Source organism: Gymnogyps californianus, chromosome 12 (genome assembly GCF_018139145.2).
Source record: "Gymnogyps californianus isolate 813 chromosome 12, ASM1813914v2, whole genome shotgun sequence".
Lineage (NCBI taxonomy): Eukaryota > Metazoa > Chordata > Aves > Accipitriformes > Cathartidae > Gymnogyps > Gymnogyps californianus.
Window position 1 is genome coordinate 20,736,948 of NC_059482.1, and position 16,241 is coordinate 20,753,188.

A 16,241-nucleotide genomic window follows, 5' to 3' on the forward strand; every position below is an offset into this window, starting at 1 on the left:
TGTGAAAGCATACAGTCAGGGCAAGTTAGGGTCGACATATGAAAAAGGAACACAAACATACTGCAGAAAACAAAAAGTTCTTTGGAACGTTGATGGGCATGAGCCAGCACAGTGTTTGTTGATGCAAACTATATAGATTAGAAAAACTTTACAGGAAGGTGCCAAAACTCTGATTAGTTTGGGACTGCACAGCAAAGAAGGAAAACGCTCTGCCTTGTAAGTATGGAAATACGTATGCACTGTGAAACAGCAGAATACATAAAAAAGGAATAGGAAAGAAACAGCTTTGTGTGGTTTGCTCTCACCTCCACCTACTATTCATGCCTGCATAATGTCTTCTTGCCCTGACATCGTTCAAATGCTGTGATGAAACATCGCATATGATTCAAAGGAGACTTATGCAACACCCTCCCGGAATCTTAATACACTTTGTTGAATTTGGTATGAGTACAAAGTGCTCAGAACACTGCAAAATTAAGCTTAAAATCTCAGGATACACAGTTTCAAAGGATGAAACTGCACCACAGCAGCAACAGCAGTTTCACAACAGAAAACAGAACATGCCAGTGTCAGGAATAGCTGGGCAATTGTGCACAGTAACTCACCGTCATCCAAGGTTCTCTCATTAGTCCAGTTTGTTCTCTCCTTTACATTTTTGAAATGTGGATGTTTCTCACTCAGACCAGTGTCAAACACGGCTACTCTTACACCAGCACCTATAATAGAAAAGCATCGCTTTTTCTGATTCAGCTTCATAGCAGATCTAGTCTATCAAGTCAAAGAAAACTTTTATGTTTAATGTAGCATGCAATTTACAAGCTCAGTAAGTTATACATCTTAAAGAAAACATATTCCAATTCAGAAATTCAACCACAGATCATAAATATGACCAATTTCTCTTAAGTACAGTACACACATACACAGAAGAGCGCTCCGTAAGTATACAATGCATCTCAAAACAAAGTATTTCTCAGTCTTTCCAGAACTGGCATCCAATGAGAGATTAACATGTAGGAGCCAATTAGCCTTTCCTTACACTTCACTTGTTTTTCCAAAGAAGGTCATTGCTCTAAGCCAACAGACAAAAGCATACCTGTGTAACCCATCTGCCAGAGGACATCTGCCTGCAAGGTCTGAGCAACTTGACGTGGGATAGCTCTCAGCAAACGCCTGCTTGAGTGTCGACCTGTTGCATGCCAGAAGCCAGAACCTAAAGAAAGACTTGCTCTTCTCAAGGGACGAGACGACTGCCATTTTTGAGTCCATCTGGTTTCATTGCAGTGCAACATCGGATCAGCTATGCAGAATGAGGATGAAGAAAATACAGTATGAGGAAAACCACAAAATATTAGCTTTTTATGCAAATATACACATCATATTATTACAACAAAAATTTTAGACTGGTGAGTATCCACTTTCTCTGATCAAAATCAGTAAAAGCTTCCATTTTATCTACTAGGGATATAGTGGTCCATAGTCTCTGCTAACTGACTGCTGCAAAAAAAATGTTTCTACGTCGTGGTTGGAATCGCTGCCACGCTTTAGCAAAGCTATGACAAGACCCTGATAATTTTATCGGCAAAAGAATAGATTTCTGTAAACGAAATAAAAACTGTAGGGCACTTCTCATTCATGTAATGCTAAGCTGATGGTCTGAAATAAGGCTGAGAAGACTTTTCCAAAGCAGATCACATGCAACCACACAGAAAATTACTTACACTCCGAATATTTGAGTGATCGGAAGACCTTCCGCTGAGGTGTTACACGCTTGATGTTTGGATGATCTTCCAGTGTCAGTACTCCATCTTTCTGTTTCTCATTGATCTGAATAACTTCAAAATCACTGGGATAGTCACTGGCTGGGTTGTTGCGAGGTACAATCCTCCAGTTCTCAATATCACTACTTTTTAGTGCACTTGAAATAAATTTACTTCTAGCTTTAGCTGTGAAGTATCCATTAAAAGCCACAATATACTCTGGAACAAGAGCATAACTTATCAGAACTGATGTTTAAGCAACTTACTCATGCATTCACATCACAAAAGCCCAAATATTTCTTTTTTTCTTTATCCAGAACAAATAATCACAATTTGAGGCACTTTTTTGCTGCTTTTAGAAATCTGCGATTTATTTCTGCACTACATAATGCCTTTTTTTTTTTTCCTTACCCATCAGGAAACCTGCAAAATATGATAAAAACCTTTGAAAGGAAGGTAGAATTGTAAGTATCATGGAAAGGTGAAACAATGCGGGGGAGCATGGGAGAGGTAACAGACTTACCGTTACATCCAGCAGTACAAACAACTGCTTGATATGCCAATTCAATATGCTTCTTGACACGTATGATTTAAAGACATCTAGCCTCTATATGGTATTGAGTTTTAGTGCAAATTACTGACACCAAGTACGACACGCACAGAGAATGAAGCCAGTCCCAACAGTCCAGTCCTTGATCTGGATTAGTGATTTGTGAGTGGACCTCAGCCCCAGTGCACACCACCACATTCACCACAGTAAGTCTTCGACTAACTATGCACAGAAATGTCGCCACAGAGATCCTGCCTGTAAGCACCCAGGTACACACACAGCTTCGCTGCGGAAACATTACAGGTACCTGAGGCAGAAAGCGGACACAGGGTCAAGGCATCCTACTGCTATCCTTTGCCATCTCAGCAGTGATATCTGCCTTACTTTGCCTTTCATCTGCTCCCTTCACAATTACCTTTGCAATTTTTCCATGCATGTATTATCGCTTCCAAACTTTTTATTGCACAAACACACAGAGATTTCTTGCCTTTCTCACCCCTTCAAGGCCCACTTGTGGTTACATTTCATACAAGAGCCTCAACCATGCTACCAACCGGGTCGAAACAAACAGCTACTAAACACACCAAAGTGACCAGACTTGCCCACCTGAGCCTTCACTTTTAACATTTTCACTTTTAACATCCTCTTTATTTCCCCCCCTCTTCCTTCTCTTGTTCTTTGAATCTCGTTCTCCAGTTAAACCAAGAACCTTTGAAAAAACCTGTTTCTCTTTTTGAATATAGAGTTTAGCAGACGATATGCTTCTACAGAAACTCTCTGAATATTACAATTGCACAAACACCACAAATCAGTAGCATATAGTTGAACTTCACAGGGATATTTTTTTTTACTGCTTAACTCTTTATTACCATGCTCCACGACTGTCGAAGTGAATTCCACTTTCAAAGCAAGGCGGGAACATCCAGGACATATGTGAGCCTCATGAGAGGAATTCCCTAGTCTGGTACTGAAGTGTTTTTTGCCGCAGAGTAAAATAACAACCAGAACAAACCAGATGTTTGCAAACTTCATGGTCATAGAAGAAAATGGTTTCATTCCAAAAATTCCATATATTCAAATCACAATTTTCTTCTTTATAAACTAGTTCATTTTTGTTTCAGTAAACGTTGCTTTCACTGTGCCGACCAACTGGATATTCTTAAAGCTGTGTCCAAAATAAGTAGAGATTTCATGGTCTTTTGAGGTAAAGCCTCATAAACAGGCTCATTTCTTTCTACGCTTCTTCTCCATTTTGTATTAAAGGATTCGGTCACTCAGGATGTGGTAGCTGAGTCCTGTACTCCATTTCTGATGGCAAAGTTAACTCCCTAGAAGAATTAGCAAAGCTGATTGCAAGCCAACCTGTAAGGCAGGTCAATACAGAAAATAATTAGATTCACATTTGTGCAAATGTATAGCCTGAAAATCACAAGAGAAAATCAGCATGAAAAAAGTCTTTCAAATTTTCTTGAGGTGGAATGTGAGTTACTACAACATGGGCACCTGAGAAAATAAGGGCTAGGATTACAGAGGTAATAATGTGAAGTTAAAGGAAAGTGTTGAAAGTGTTTTTCACGTGGAGGGGAAGCTTCTTCCCTTTACATTCCAAGGTGCAGGAAGCATTTGAGAAAAATTGTAATGCTAGTATTTTTTTAAATTCCAAACATTTAACCAGCAATTGATAGATTAAAAGCCATTAAGAGATGAGCGAAGAGAAACATTTTTGCCTGGTCTGTCACACCATGCGGAGAAGCAGAGCAGAACTATACATTGCTGCAATGACCAGGATTGAGAAGTAGGAGCCTTATCAGGAGATTCACGCTATTTAGGAGAACGATGGGCTGACGTCACAGCACAACAACAGAATGAATCAAGTCTGCATGCGACAGCTGTTACTACACTTTTATTTAACTTTACTTAGCATTCTCAAGTATTTCCTTGTAACAGGGATAGAACTCCCCTCTATTTCTAGCTGACTGACAACACCATGACAGACTGCGAACTGCTTGTGACTACAAAGTTTCCTCTTCATCCCTAAACTAGACACAGTTACAATACATTGACTGCTGATCTTGGCTGAGCTCTGCCTACCTTATCGCTTTGTTGGCTTATAACCCCTATAGCAATAAACTACACAAATGAGCAAAATAAACATTCTTTTGGCTGATAACAGAGTGCATGTAAGCACGATGCTGAAATGTGATGGAAACTAAGAGCAAAGGAGCAGCACGCTCACAACTTTATTCTGTTCCAATACCCTCACCATGTGGAGCTGGATAGGAACCTAAACTTGCCAACTTGTCCATCCCCTAGAACAGCTACGCTTAGAGTTACTCCCCAGTTTTTCTGAAGTGAGGGTACCCCAGACGGAGCCATGGGAACTCCGCAGAGACCGCCGGCTGAGAGAGGCTCAGAGAGCATCGGCGTGGAGGCTGCGGGCAGCCTCGCCCCGCGGCTTCGGGCCACCGGGCAGCCGAGGAGCCATCCCGTTCAGGGAAGCTCTGCCCGTACCGCGGAAGGGGACGCCGGCCGCTGCTCCTGCCCAGCGCGCCACAGCCAGCGAACAAGTGAACTCATCGATTCTGTGCCCGTTACCGCGGGTCGTTAGCGCCGCCCCGGCGAGAGCAGCCGGGCGCCGTGCGGGGCAGCGCCGCCGCTCCCAACCTGCCCCCCGGCCGGGAGAGGCTGAGGCGGAGCGACAGCCGGCCGGAGAGTGGGGAGAGCCCCGCGCAGCAGCCGCCCGGAGCGCGGCGGCAGACGAGGCAGCCCCAGAGACGAGGGGGAGCGAGCGAGCACCGGGAACGGCGACCGGGTGCTGCAGGCCCAGGTGCTGCCCGCCCCGCTCCGCGCCCCCCGAAGCTTGACAGCACCGCGCTCCCCCCAGCCCGCGCACAGAAACGGCGCAGCAGCAGCAGCAGCGCCGCCGTCCCACTCTCCTCCCCCCGCCCGCCGCGCTCACCGTGCCGCCGCCACCGCCGCCGCCGCCGGGCCTGCCGCCGCCATTTTGTGCACTGTTTACCACAGCGCTCTCGCGAGAGCCCCATAGCGGCCTGGGGGGCGGGCGCATGCGCACGGCGCGGAGGGGATGTGCGGCAGTGCGCATGTGCGGCGGCGGGCCCGAGCCTGAGTCCGGCGGGAACGGACAGCGGCGTGGAGACGCTTCCCGCTGGAGTCGGTAAGGACGGCGCGCAGCAGCCGCCTTCTGCAGAAGGTTGTTTGAGAAGCTGATTATTCAGATGTGGCTGAGTGGGGGTCTAACTCCTGCAAAGAAAACTTGAGACGTGGATGTTACCGACAGGGACGGGCAGGCAGCGCCGGACGAGCGTGAGGGAGAGGTGGGAGTAGAAACGTTCTACAGCTTCACATTGCTCAACCTTCATTTAAGCTTTTGCTAAAAATAAATGTATTTGTTTAAATCCCGTTTGCAAACGGGCATAAGTCATTACGGGCAACACCTAATACCTATTTTTATACTGCACAATTGAAGCAAACAGCTTTCGGGGCCAGCTGAGGCTGGGGTCAGCTAACAGGAGGTCAGCGGCAGACAAAACCACTTAATGGTCCCTGCCCCTGATAGCCCCCCGACTGCTCCCCATCTTCTCCCCCTTCCTTCCCCCCCAAAAAACCCTGAGAATATGGGGTTCCAGCAACAGAACAGTAACAAAGTGTCAAGGGAGGGAGCTCCTTCATTATAAAAATCACAGCCTGTATTTCCCTCTAGACAATAAATTCAAGCATCAGTATCTTCCTACGTGGCCCAGCAATATACTGGGTACCTCAACAGAGCATTCAGCCATGAAGGCTGGGGGCAGTTTCACTATATTAAACATCTGAAATTACTGGTTTGGGTTTTGGGGTTGGTTTGTTTTGTTTTTTTTTTTTTTAAAGAGCTCTAATCAGCATTTCACATGATACAACTTAGAATTAAGTTATTTACAAACAGATTTGTACCCAGTCTCTGACTGGATGGAGATGAGTACTAAATTATTCTCTACAAAACCTACTCATAAAAGCTTTGTGGGGGACATCGCTATTAGAAGTCCAGGTTCTAACATCACCAGTCCAGAGGTACTGTGGAGAAGCAACAGATAACCACTTTGTAATCATGACTGCATTATTCAGCAACACAATGCAACTGTTGTACGTCCTCCAGTAGGGATTTCAGGGAGCAAGCTAGTGTAGTATACTCACCTCCCATTGTCACCATCAGGAAATACAGCACCGTGACATTCAAGCAACAAATACTACCACAAATGAGGGGAGGACTGCTGCTATGTATAAGATACTGCATAGGTATTTCATGGGTTTGATATTTCAGTATAACATTACAGAAGCAGTACTAACGAGCCCATGATAATACAAAATACAAAAAGATTGAGAACATTCTTCCTAAGTCATGTCCCTCTTTCAGGTAGCAATTATACGTACACAGAAAGGACAGCTTTCCTGACTCTGAGATGTAGAGCCTGCAACACATATCAGCAGTGTATGATACCAGATGACTTCTAGTAAGTACATATGCATAAACGTATTTATCTAAACAGAAGCATCAAAATCATACAGCATCAAAACTTCAGTAAGTTTTTTTTATTATCTTAGGAAACCAATCAGTATTTTTAAATCAAAACATTATTCCTTCATTATTTTTCTTTAGCTAATGTGTTTTTACATTTTTTGTTCAATTCTCCAGCCGTATTTCAGATTGCTGAAGGAATATTTAAAGTATTATCAAGATCATTCACAGTTGGAATAAGCAAGTATATAAGCTTATCTCCAAATTCCTTTACAGCTCTGTAAGACCTTTTCAGTCATTTAAACAACCTCCAAGTCACTAGTACCTTGCCATATACCTTAATTTTGAGAAGTTCCTTAAATAACATCATTCAAAAGCAACAACATTTGCACTTAAAACATACAAACATCTGCCATGAGAAGACAGAAAAGCTACGCAAAACTACATAGTAAACTTAATACAGTTGACTGGGATTGTCTTTTTGAACAGCATGATTTTTTGGGGGCCCATTTCTGACAGATTTGGAGAATTCTCAAATTCTGTCAACTTTGCAAGTTGACATCATGTAGCGCTATGCAAGAGACAGTCATTTACTGTCAGAACTAAAACTATACCTGCTCCTGCCCAATTACCTTGGAGAGAAAGTGAACAGAGATTAACCTCAACGGGATCAGCTCTGTTGTGGAGGAAAGCAGTGGAGGAGCTATTTAATACAAGGATACAGAGAGGATCCAGACTTCTGATGTCTAGGTTACACGAAGCTTGTTTAGCCAGGTATGGATAGGTTACAGTAAGTCCACCAAGGTTCACTAAACATTTTTGCAGCACTTTAATCAGAATATAGTACTCGTTACACAGGACATCTGGATACTCCTATTTCACTTTGCTTGTTAAAGCTTCCTTGCGTACAATTCTGCAAAAATACATTGCAAACCATGCCCAGATCCATTCAGGTAGGCACTCACCCAACGTGAACTGTGGAGAGGCACAGCAAGACAAGAGAAGAGAAAAAGAAGAAAGGAAGAGACAGATTAAGATATATTCCATTAAATAAACAAACAGTTTCTCAAATTACCACTAAAGCAAGGCAAAACCTGCTTGAACATCAGCAACTAAGCCTTAAATTCAACTCCTTGGAAGTAAATATATTTAGCCATTTTGGAAGTAGTACCCACAGCTGAACAGTGAAGTTCTGCAAATAAATCCTGAACTACTTTGTTCAAGTTCGCAACAGCAATACTGTCCACTTCCTTTAATTACCACATCTGGCCAGAATCCTTCCCGTCTCTTTTATTCCTTTTGGACTAATCCCCTCTTCTTCAATTCCTTCTACTCGACCCAATGCTATAGAAAGCCACTAGGTAGGACACATGAAATGTGACCAATGTTCATAAAATTACTTTGGAGCCCACAGTCTGCCCCCAAAAATGAAAACCTAACGTATGGAGGACCTGCTTCCAGGTAGCTTAGGATAAAAATGTGGACTTTTTTTCTTTTTCTGCTATTATTCCGTCCTCCCTGCCCACTCTTCCCCAAAGCAGAAATACGCTCAATAAATTAAGATTGAAAAAAGCTACTTCTGTTCATAGAAGACAGTGAAATGCTTGCCCAGTCAGCAACACCCCAAGTGAAATGAGATACTCTGCGCTTTTGAATAAAAAGTTGTCTCCTTCCCATTTTTGCTGCGCATTTCAAGTGGGAATTGGATTCAATCTCTCATTCTAAAAATAAGCATGCCCTAGCAGAATTTTCTAAAGCAGAATTAGTGAGAAAATATGGCACAATGCCTTTAAGTCCTACAATATATATTGCACTTTTTCCAAATACGAGCATAGTTTCCATTCAGACTCCTAAGAAAGTGAACAGCTTATTTACTTCTATTGACAAACATGAAATAGTTTAATGAATTCTGTTACCTTTATTGCGTGCTTCCAGTAACCAGTAGTCCTTGTGGATAACCCAAGAGTAGAAACAGCATGACTTGCATATTCTTCAGCAGAAGGAAAAAAGAAGGATCTCTTTGATGCAGTGCTGCTGCATGCTACTTTTCTTGTAGTAATTATGAATGGGGTTAAACTCTGAACAAAAATTCCTTTTGAGGCATACTCATAATGTAGTGCTCTACTGAAATAGTCCAAGTAGGTCTAGAAAGACAAAAGCTTTTTTTTAAAAACAATCAAGTCTTAGGGCAGAGTTTTATTAGAATTACAGAAAAGTTGTAGCATATTTTATACATCAGCTAAAAAAATAAAACCTTGAATAAATAGTATAAAAATATAAATTTCTAAAGCATTACCAACGTTTCTATTTGTTGTTACTTGTTTGCTAAAAACCTGCAACAGTACAGTAACTTGCAGGACAGAGCGACTGCTTAACTCTGATGTGAATTTAACAAACAATCTGACAATTTCTGCTTAAAAACAATACAGAAACATTTATTTCATGTAAAACAAACACCTTGTTTAGTTTGGGGGCATTTCAGGGGACACTCCAATGCTAACTATACATACTACTGTCAAAAGGACAAAATAAAGTCCCATTTTTTAATACATTTACAGGTTAATTTCATACTCAACTGATCTTCCCCAGAAGCTAGGTTAATTACTTCCTGCAACTCCCTTGTGCAAAATTAAACATGCATTTGTTATGTATATCTGTATTATCTCCTTTAGTTCACTTTACTTTTACAGAATAACATAAAAAAGCATAAGCCTGAGATTGCTGGAATCAAACAGACAGGAAAATGAGCATGGCTCAGTCTTATCAAGGCAGCAAGACTGATGCCATGCTGAAACTACTGCTGGTCCGCACAGCCAGTTACCCCCGAGAAAGAACATTTTAGACTCAGCTTGTGAGTGAACGGTTTCTGCTCCCAAATGGCCTCGCAAAAGCTCCATTCCCAGCCAACTGTTGAGAGAGCATCTTCTACAAATGCTCTTAAACTGCTTAAGGAGAACAAACAAACCAAACCAACCACTTCAAACACCATACACTGTTAACGCACAAAGAGGCTTAGGAGGCTAGAGCAGCTTGTTCCCACTTCTGTGCAAATGTAACTGTACAGAGGCCAGGCTTTAAACTGGATTGCTGATCCAGGATTTGGATTAATGACGGCAGCTAAAGGAAGAAACTTTGGTGCACTGGGTTTTGTTCTGTTCTTTTTCATTCAGGCCTTTTAATTGTTTTAGTTCCAAGTGCAGTTCTATATACACTTAGCATAACCAAGGGGGGAGATACTCTGCAACAGGAACAGGAACCTTAAGCCAGTTTCCACACTGAAGAAAATCTGTAAGGAGTTTTATACCTTGGGGTAATAAGAGCTGGTTTTGCTCCAGGCAAAAGGAAGTACTCGCAAGAGCTATCCCAGGAGCAAGGCTGCACAGGGGTTAGGCTACAGCAGAGGGCAGCCACTGACCACTGAGAGCAATAACCACTTGTGTTTAGACACCAGATCTAAGCAAGATCCTTCTACAATCTCGGTTGCTTTTGTGGATTCCTCAGCAAGTCATCCAGTGTAAATCCGCATCCCCACGTGCATTCATACTTCCAGCATCACCCAGCTGCCCCATCCTATTCATTATTGACTGGATCTCCTCAGGAAGAATAATTATGGGGGGGAAAGTTCTTTTCACTTCTCCCCAAATATGGCACAGACAATGGTGTAAGAAGCCTTCTGCCCCTTGGTGTTAGGTGAAGCAGTGGCTTGATTTGGCCACAGCCCTTGTCACAGTGGCGGCTTGAGCATGAGTATAGCCCCTCTTGCTACCAAATACTAGTGTGTAAGTGGCTTGAGGTATGTCTGCACAGTTCAGCTGAAGAAGAGAGAAATTAAATTCTTGACCCTTTCAATGGGTCATAGAACTGCCACTTTGCTTTGCATATCATTCCTCCGAGGAAGGTAACATTTTTCCTAGAACTACTGTTATGCCACAGTTCACACATAATCCAAGTAGCACTGACTTTGGTTCAAAGCCCAGTATTGGTGAGAATAAAGAGTTTACTGCCTATTACATGTAACATTCACCTCTGATATTTGAACAAATCCCTAGAAAACTTTCAAGTATCTTTTGACATCCTTGTTGAATGTGTTTACAACCAACCAACCTATAACGCATCTACTTTTCAGTGCATACCATTAAACATTACAGCCCAACTTACTTTAGAGGCTCCATAGATTGTCAACATTGGTGTCGGCTGACAACAGGATGCAGAAGAAACATTCACAATTGCCCCTTTCTTCTTCTGTACCATGCCTGGCAGCACGATATGCATCATCATGTTAGCAGAAGCAATATTTATGTTGATCATGTCCCACAGCATATCCTCAGACAGGTTGGTAAAATAGTCCGGGTAGGGATAAAACATTCCTACATTATTCACCAAAATGCCAATTTCTCTGTCTTTCAGAGCCTTCTTAATGGCTGGGTAAGGCTCACGCCCCTTGCTGAAGTCAGCTACTATGAAATCTGTTTCCACTTTATAAGTTTCAGATATGCTTCTAGATACAGCCTCCAGCTTTTCTTTGTTTCGGCTGATTAAGATGATGTTGACACCACGCTTTGCCAGTTCTTCAGCATACGCCTTCCCGATACCATCTGTGCTACCTGTAATAGAAAATAAAAAAACAAGGTGAAAATCAGAGCAGCCCCAGCCTTCTCTTTTGCCAGTTCTTTGAATTATAGCTTTATTCCCTTCTCTGAAGGTCACGTGGCACTGAATATGGTGATCTCAAAACCACGACAATAAAGACAACGTTGTCATAGAATCATAGAATCATTTAGGTTGGAAAAGACCTTTAAGATCATCAAGTCCAACCGTTAACCTAGCACTGCCAACTCCACCACTAAACCATGTCCCTAAGCACCACATCTACACATCTTTTAAATACCTCCAGGGATGGTGACTCAACCACTTCCCTGGGCAGCCTGTTCCAATGCTTGACAACCCTTCCGGTGAAGAAATTTTTCCTAATATCCAATCTACACCTCCCGTGGCACAACTTGAGGCCATTTCCTCCTGCCCTATTGCTTGTTACTTGGGAGAAGAGACCAACACCCACCTCGCTCCAACCTCCTTTGAGGTAGTTGCAGAGAGCGATAAGGTCTCCCCTCAGCCTCCTTTTCTCCACGCTAAACAACCCCAGTTTCCTCAGCCACTCCTCATAAGGCTTGTTCTCCAGACCCTTCACCAGCTTCGTTGCTCTTTGGACACACTCCAGCACCTCAGTGTCTTTCTTGTAGTGAAGGGCCCAAACCTGAACACAGTATTTGAGGTGTGCCCTCACCAGTGCCGAGTACAGGGGGACGATCACTGCCCTAGTCTTGCTGGCCACACTATTTCTGATACAAGCCAGGATGCTATTGGCCTTCTTGGCCACCTGGGCACACTGCTGTCTCATATTCAGCTGGCTGTCAACCAACACCCCCAGGTCGTTTTCCGCCGGGCAGCTTTCCAGCCACTCTTCCCCAAGCCTGTAGTGTTCCATGGGGTTGTTGTGACCCAAGTGCAGGACCCGGCACTGAGCCTTGTTGAACCTCATACAATTGGCCTCGGCCCATCGATCCAGCCTGTCCACACCCCTCTGCAGAGCCTTCCTACCCTCAAGCAGATCAACACTCCTGCCCAACTTGGTGTTGTCTGCAGACTTACTGAGGGTGCACTCAATTCCCTCACCCAGATCATTGATAAAGATATTAAACAGAACTGACCCCAATACTGAGCCCCAGGGAACACCACTTGTGACTGGCTGCCAACTGGATTTAACTCCATTCACCACAACTCTTTGTGCCCGGCCATCCAGCCAGTTTTTTACCCAGCGAAGAGTATGCCCATCCAAGCCATGAGCAGCCAGTTTCTCCAGGAGAATGCTGTGGGAAATAGTGTCAAAGGCTTTACTAAAGTCTAGGTAGACAACATTCACAGCCTTTCCCTCATCCACTAAGTGGGTCACCTTGTCATAGAAGGAGATCAGGTTAGTCAGGCAGGACCTGCCTTTCATAAACACATCTGACTGGGCCTGATCACCTGGTTGTCCTGTACATGCCATGTGATGGCCCTCAAGATGATCTGTTCCATAACCTTCCCCGGCACCGAGGTTAGACTGACAGGCCTGTAGTTCCCTGAATCCTCCTTCTGGCCCTTCTTGTAGGTGGGTGTCACATTTGCTAACCTTCAGTCAACTGGGACCTCCCTGGTTAGCCAGGACTGCTGATAAATGATGGAAAGTGGCTTGGTGAGCACTACTGCCAGCTCCCTCAGTACCCCTGGGTGATTTCCATCCGGCCCCATAGACTTGTGTGTGTGTCTAAGTGGTGTAGCAGGTCGCTAACCATTTCCCCTTGGATTATGGGGGCTTCATTCTGCTCCCTGTCCCTGTCTTCCAGTTCAGGGGGCTGGGTACCTGGAGAACATCTGGTCTTACTACTAAAGACTAAGGCAAAGAAGGCATTAAGTACCCCAGCCTTTTCCTTATCCTTTGTCACTATGTTTCCCCCCACATCCAATAAAGGATGGAGATTCTCCTTAGCCCTCCTTTTGTTGCTGATGTATTTATAGAAACATTTTTTATTGTCTTACGTCAGTAGCCAGATTACGTTCTAGTTGGGCTTTGGCCCTTCTAATTTTCTCCCTGCATAACTTCACGACATCCTTGTAGTCCTCCTGAGTTGCCTGCCCCTTCTTCCAAAGGTCATAAACTCTCCTTTTTTTCCTGAGTTCCAGCCAAAGCTCTCTGTTCAGCCAGGCCAGTCTTCTTCCCCGTCAACTTGTCTTTCAGCACATGGGGACGGCCTGCTCTTGCACCTTTAAGATTTCCTTCCTGAAGAATGTCCAGCCTTCCTGGACTCCTTTGCCCTTCAGGACTGCCTCCCACAGGACTCTGTCAACCAGTCTCCTAAACAGGCCAAAGTCTGCCCTCTGGAAGCCCAAGGGAGCAGTTCTGCTGACCCCGCTCCTTACTTCTCCAAGAATCAAAAACTCTATCATTTCATGATTGCTATGCCCAAGACAGCCTCCAGCCGTCACATCACCCCCAAGTCCTTCTCTGTTCGCAAACAACAGGTCCAGTGGGGTGCCCTCCCTAGTTGGCTCACTCACCAGCTGTGTCAGGAAATTATCTTCCACACACTCCAGGAACCTCCTAGACCGTTTCCTCTCTGCTGTATTGTATTTCCAGCAGACATCTGGTAAGTTGAAGTCCCCACGAGAACAAGGGCTAGCGATTGTGGGACTTCTCCCAGCTGCTTATAGAATATTTCATCTGCCTCTTCATCTTGGTTGGGTGGTCTATAACAGACTCCCACCATGATATGTGCCTTGGCCTTCCCCCTGATTCTCACCCATGAACACTCAACCCTATCGTCCCCATCGTTAAGCTCTAGACAATCAAAACACTCCCTAACATACAGGGCTACCCCACCGCCTCTCCCTCCTTGCCTATCCCTTCTGGAAAGCTTATAGCTATCCATTGCAGCACTCCAGTTGTGCGAGTCATCCCACCATGTTTCCGTGATTGTCAGTAGCAACATTCTGCAATCTCGCCTCATACAAGTTTTATATTTTCTATGACAACAACAGAGAGCTTAGAGTAGAACCTTAATGAAAGGTGAGTATGTCAGAGGTACATGACCTAAACCTTGTTGAAGAACTTGAGCACATGTGAAAAGCCCATAGCAAAAAAAGGATCTTGTCTGCATCTCTCTCTACGCTTGTATGCGTTCGGGGTGTACCTTGCAATTTTTGGGAAAAATTGCTCTGTGATTCTTTCCTAGCAGTCAGTCAACACACTGAGCTTGCCTGTCGCCTGAGGAATTGAATTTAGTAAGGCACTGAACAACTGTCACTGTTCAAGCAGGTTAACTTGCAACCTGAGATAATGCAGGCCCCAGCTTGTAACATAAAGCTCACCCAGCAATATAAGCTAGCAAGTTTTACAGTACTGGCACAGTATGTTATAGAAACATAAGCAAGTATACTGCTTCAATCTCTTACCAGTGACCACGGCCCATTTTCCATACTGCTTGACAAGATCAATCTCGCCACCCAGCTTTGGAATTATATGCAACCTAAGCATGCTGTAAGCATCAAACGCAAGAGAGACACACTTTCTGACTGTGTACCAAGCTCCAACTATAGCCAGGGCCTCTATGTAAAAATTGCAGGAACGACTGATCTCTCTGTACAAGAGGTAGAAGCGATCCACTGCAGCCATGGTGATCACAAGCCTGGAAAAAAAGAAAAGAGACAAGAGACAATTACAATCGCCTCTTGGGCCACGTAAACTTTTCAGACTGAATGGATAACCTTTGAGATTCAGCACGTTACAGTGTGAGCACCATTTTGATGCAGAAAAGTCACAAGTCAGCCTGCTAACATTTGGGTATCACCTACCATCATCCTCACTGGTTTAGCTACTGTTTAGCCCTTGTTCAAGGCTTTAGCTACTAATCAGTTATACTGCAATGACATCGATCAATGATACGGTAAATAAAACAATTCAAGTCCAAGCAGATAAGGGAAGCTCAACATGTAAAAACTAATTTTGGAAGATTAAGATCCACCTACAAAAGAGGCAAGCATAACCAGCAGGAAAGAGCTGAGCACACAAGAAACAACACGCTCTTCCAAGCACAGAAAGCTACACGAGAGACAAAGCAAACTCGGAGACAGAAGCGTAACTTTAGTCCCTGGCACTACCACAGAGCACTAGCCCTTCCCCAGCAAGTGCACTGCATCTGCCGTGTCCTTCGGGTGCCATCCATTAATGCCACATCGCACACTGGCTTTCAGTAGAAAGCTTGCTGTGCCTCACGAGGTTTTTACTAGTGAATATTTTTTTAAGACAAGCACAAAACCCAGCCGCCGCCTCCTCGGCAGCACTCGATCCACAACCGGAGCCGGCAGTTTGCCGCCGCTTGCTTCAGCGCCGTTACACACCCCCCTCCCCTCGCCCAGCCAGGCGAAGCGCACTCCGGGCCGCAGGCCTCACCGCTCCCGGGAGCGATAGCAGGCTCCGGGCGCGCCCTTGCTGACAAGCCCCGGCGACCGGCGGGCCCGGCCCGCCGCCTCGGCCCCTCGCTCTGCCCCGGCCCCGCCGGCCCCTGCCCGCGGCCCTCCGCGGCCCCAAGCCGGGCTGTAACGGAGGAAAACCAAGCCCCCAGCCGCGGCCTACGGGGAGGAACCGCGCGCGGAGCCGCCCTCCGCCGCCCCAGGGGCTGTTACCCGCCCGCAGCGTCCCGCCCGCGGCCGCGGGGCCGGGCCCTCCCGGCGGCACCTCGCTCTTCTCGCCCGCCGCCACCTGCGCCGCTGCGCGGGGCCGCCGGGAGCGGCCGCGGGGCCTTCTGGGCCTGCGCGCGGCGTCGCCATGGCGACGGCGGCGGTTGGGGCCGCTGAGGCGGGGAGCGCGGCTGTCCGCGCCTCAGGG

At 45.2% G+C, this 16,241-nt stretch overlaps 2 protein-coding genes across 3 annotated transcripts in view; both read right to left on the reverse strand.

The window, feature by feature from the left end:
- Positions 1-3,580, reverse strand: part of MBTPS1 (membrane bound transcription factor peptidase, site 1) — a 25,316-nt gene extending 21,736 nt beyond the window's left edge. For both annotated transcript variants that reach the window (XM_050903765.1, XM_050903764.1), the window contains exons 1-4: positions 3,177-3,580; positions 1,719-1,976; positions 1,094-1,297; positions 606-716 (exon numbers count right to left, since the gene is read on the reverse strand). In XM_050903765.1, coding sequence (XP_050759722.1) covers positions 606-716; positions 1,094-1,297; positions 1,719-1,976; positions 3,177-3,363 — 760 coding nt within the window. In that variant the 5' untranslated portion in view covers positions 3,364-3,580. The remainder of the gene's footprint in view (positions 1-605; positions 717-1,093; positions 1,298-1,718; positions 1,977-3,176) is intronic.
- Positions 3,578-15,035, reverse strand: HSDL1 (hydroxysteroid dehydrogenase like 1). The gene is made up of 5 exons (XM_050903766.1): positions 14,810-15,035; positions 10,979-11,424; positions 8,737-8,964; positions 7,786-7,795; positions 3,578-3,669 (listed from the first exon to the last, which is right to left on the reverse strand). The coding sequence occupies exons 1-5, from the start codon at positions 15,027-15,029 to the stop codon at positions 3,578-3,580; spliced, it is 996 nt and encodes a 331-aa protein (XP_050759723.1). The 5' UTR covers positions 15,030-15,035.
- Between the last annotated feature and the right edge of the window lie 1,206 nt (positions 15,036-16,241).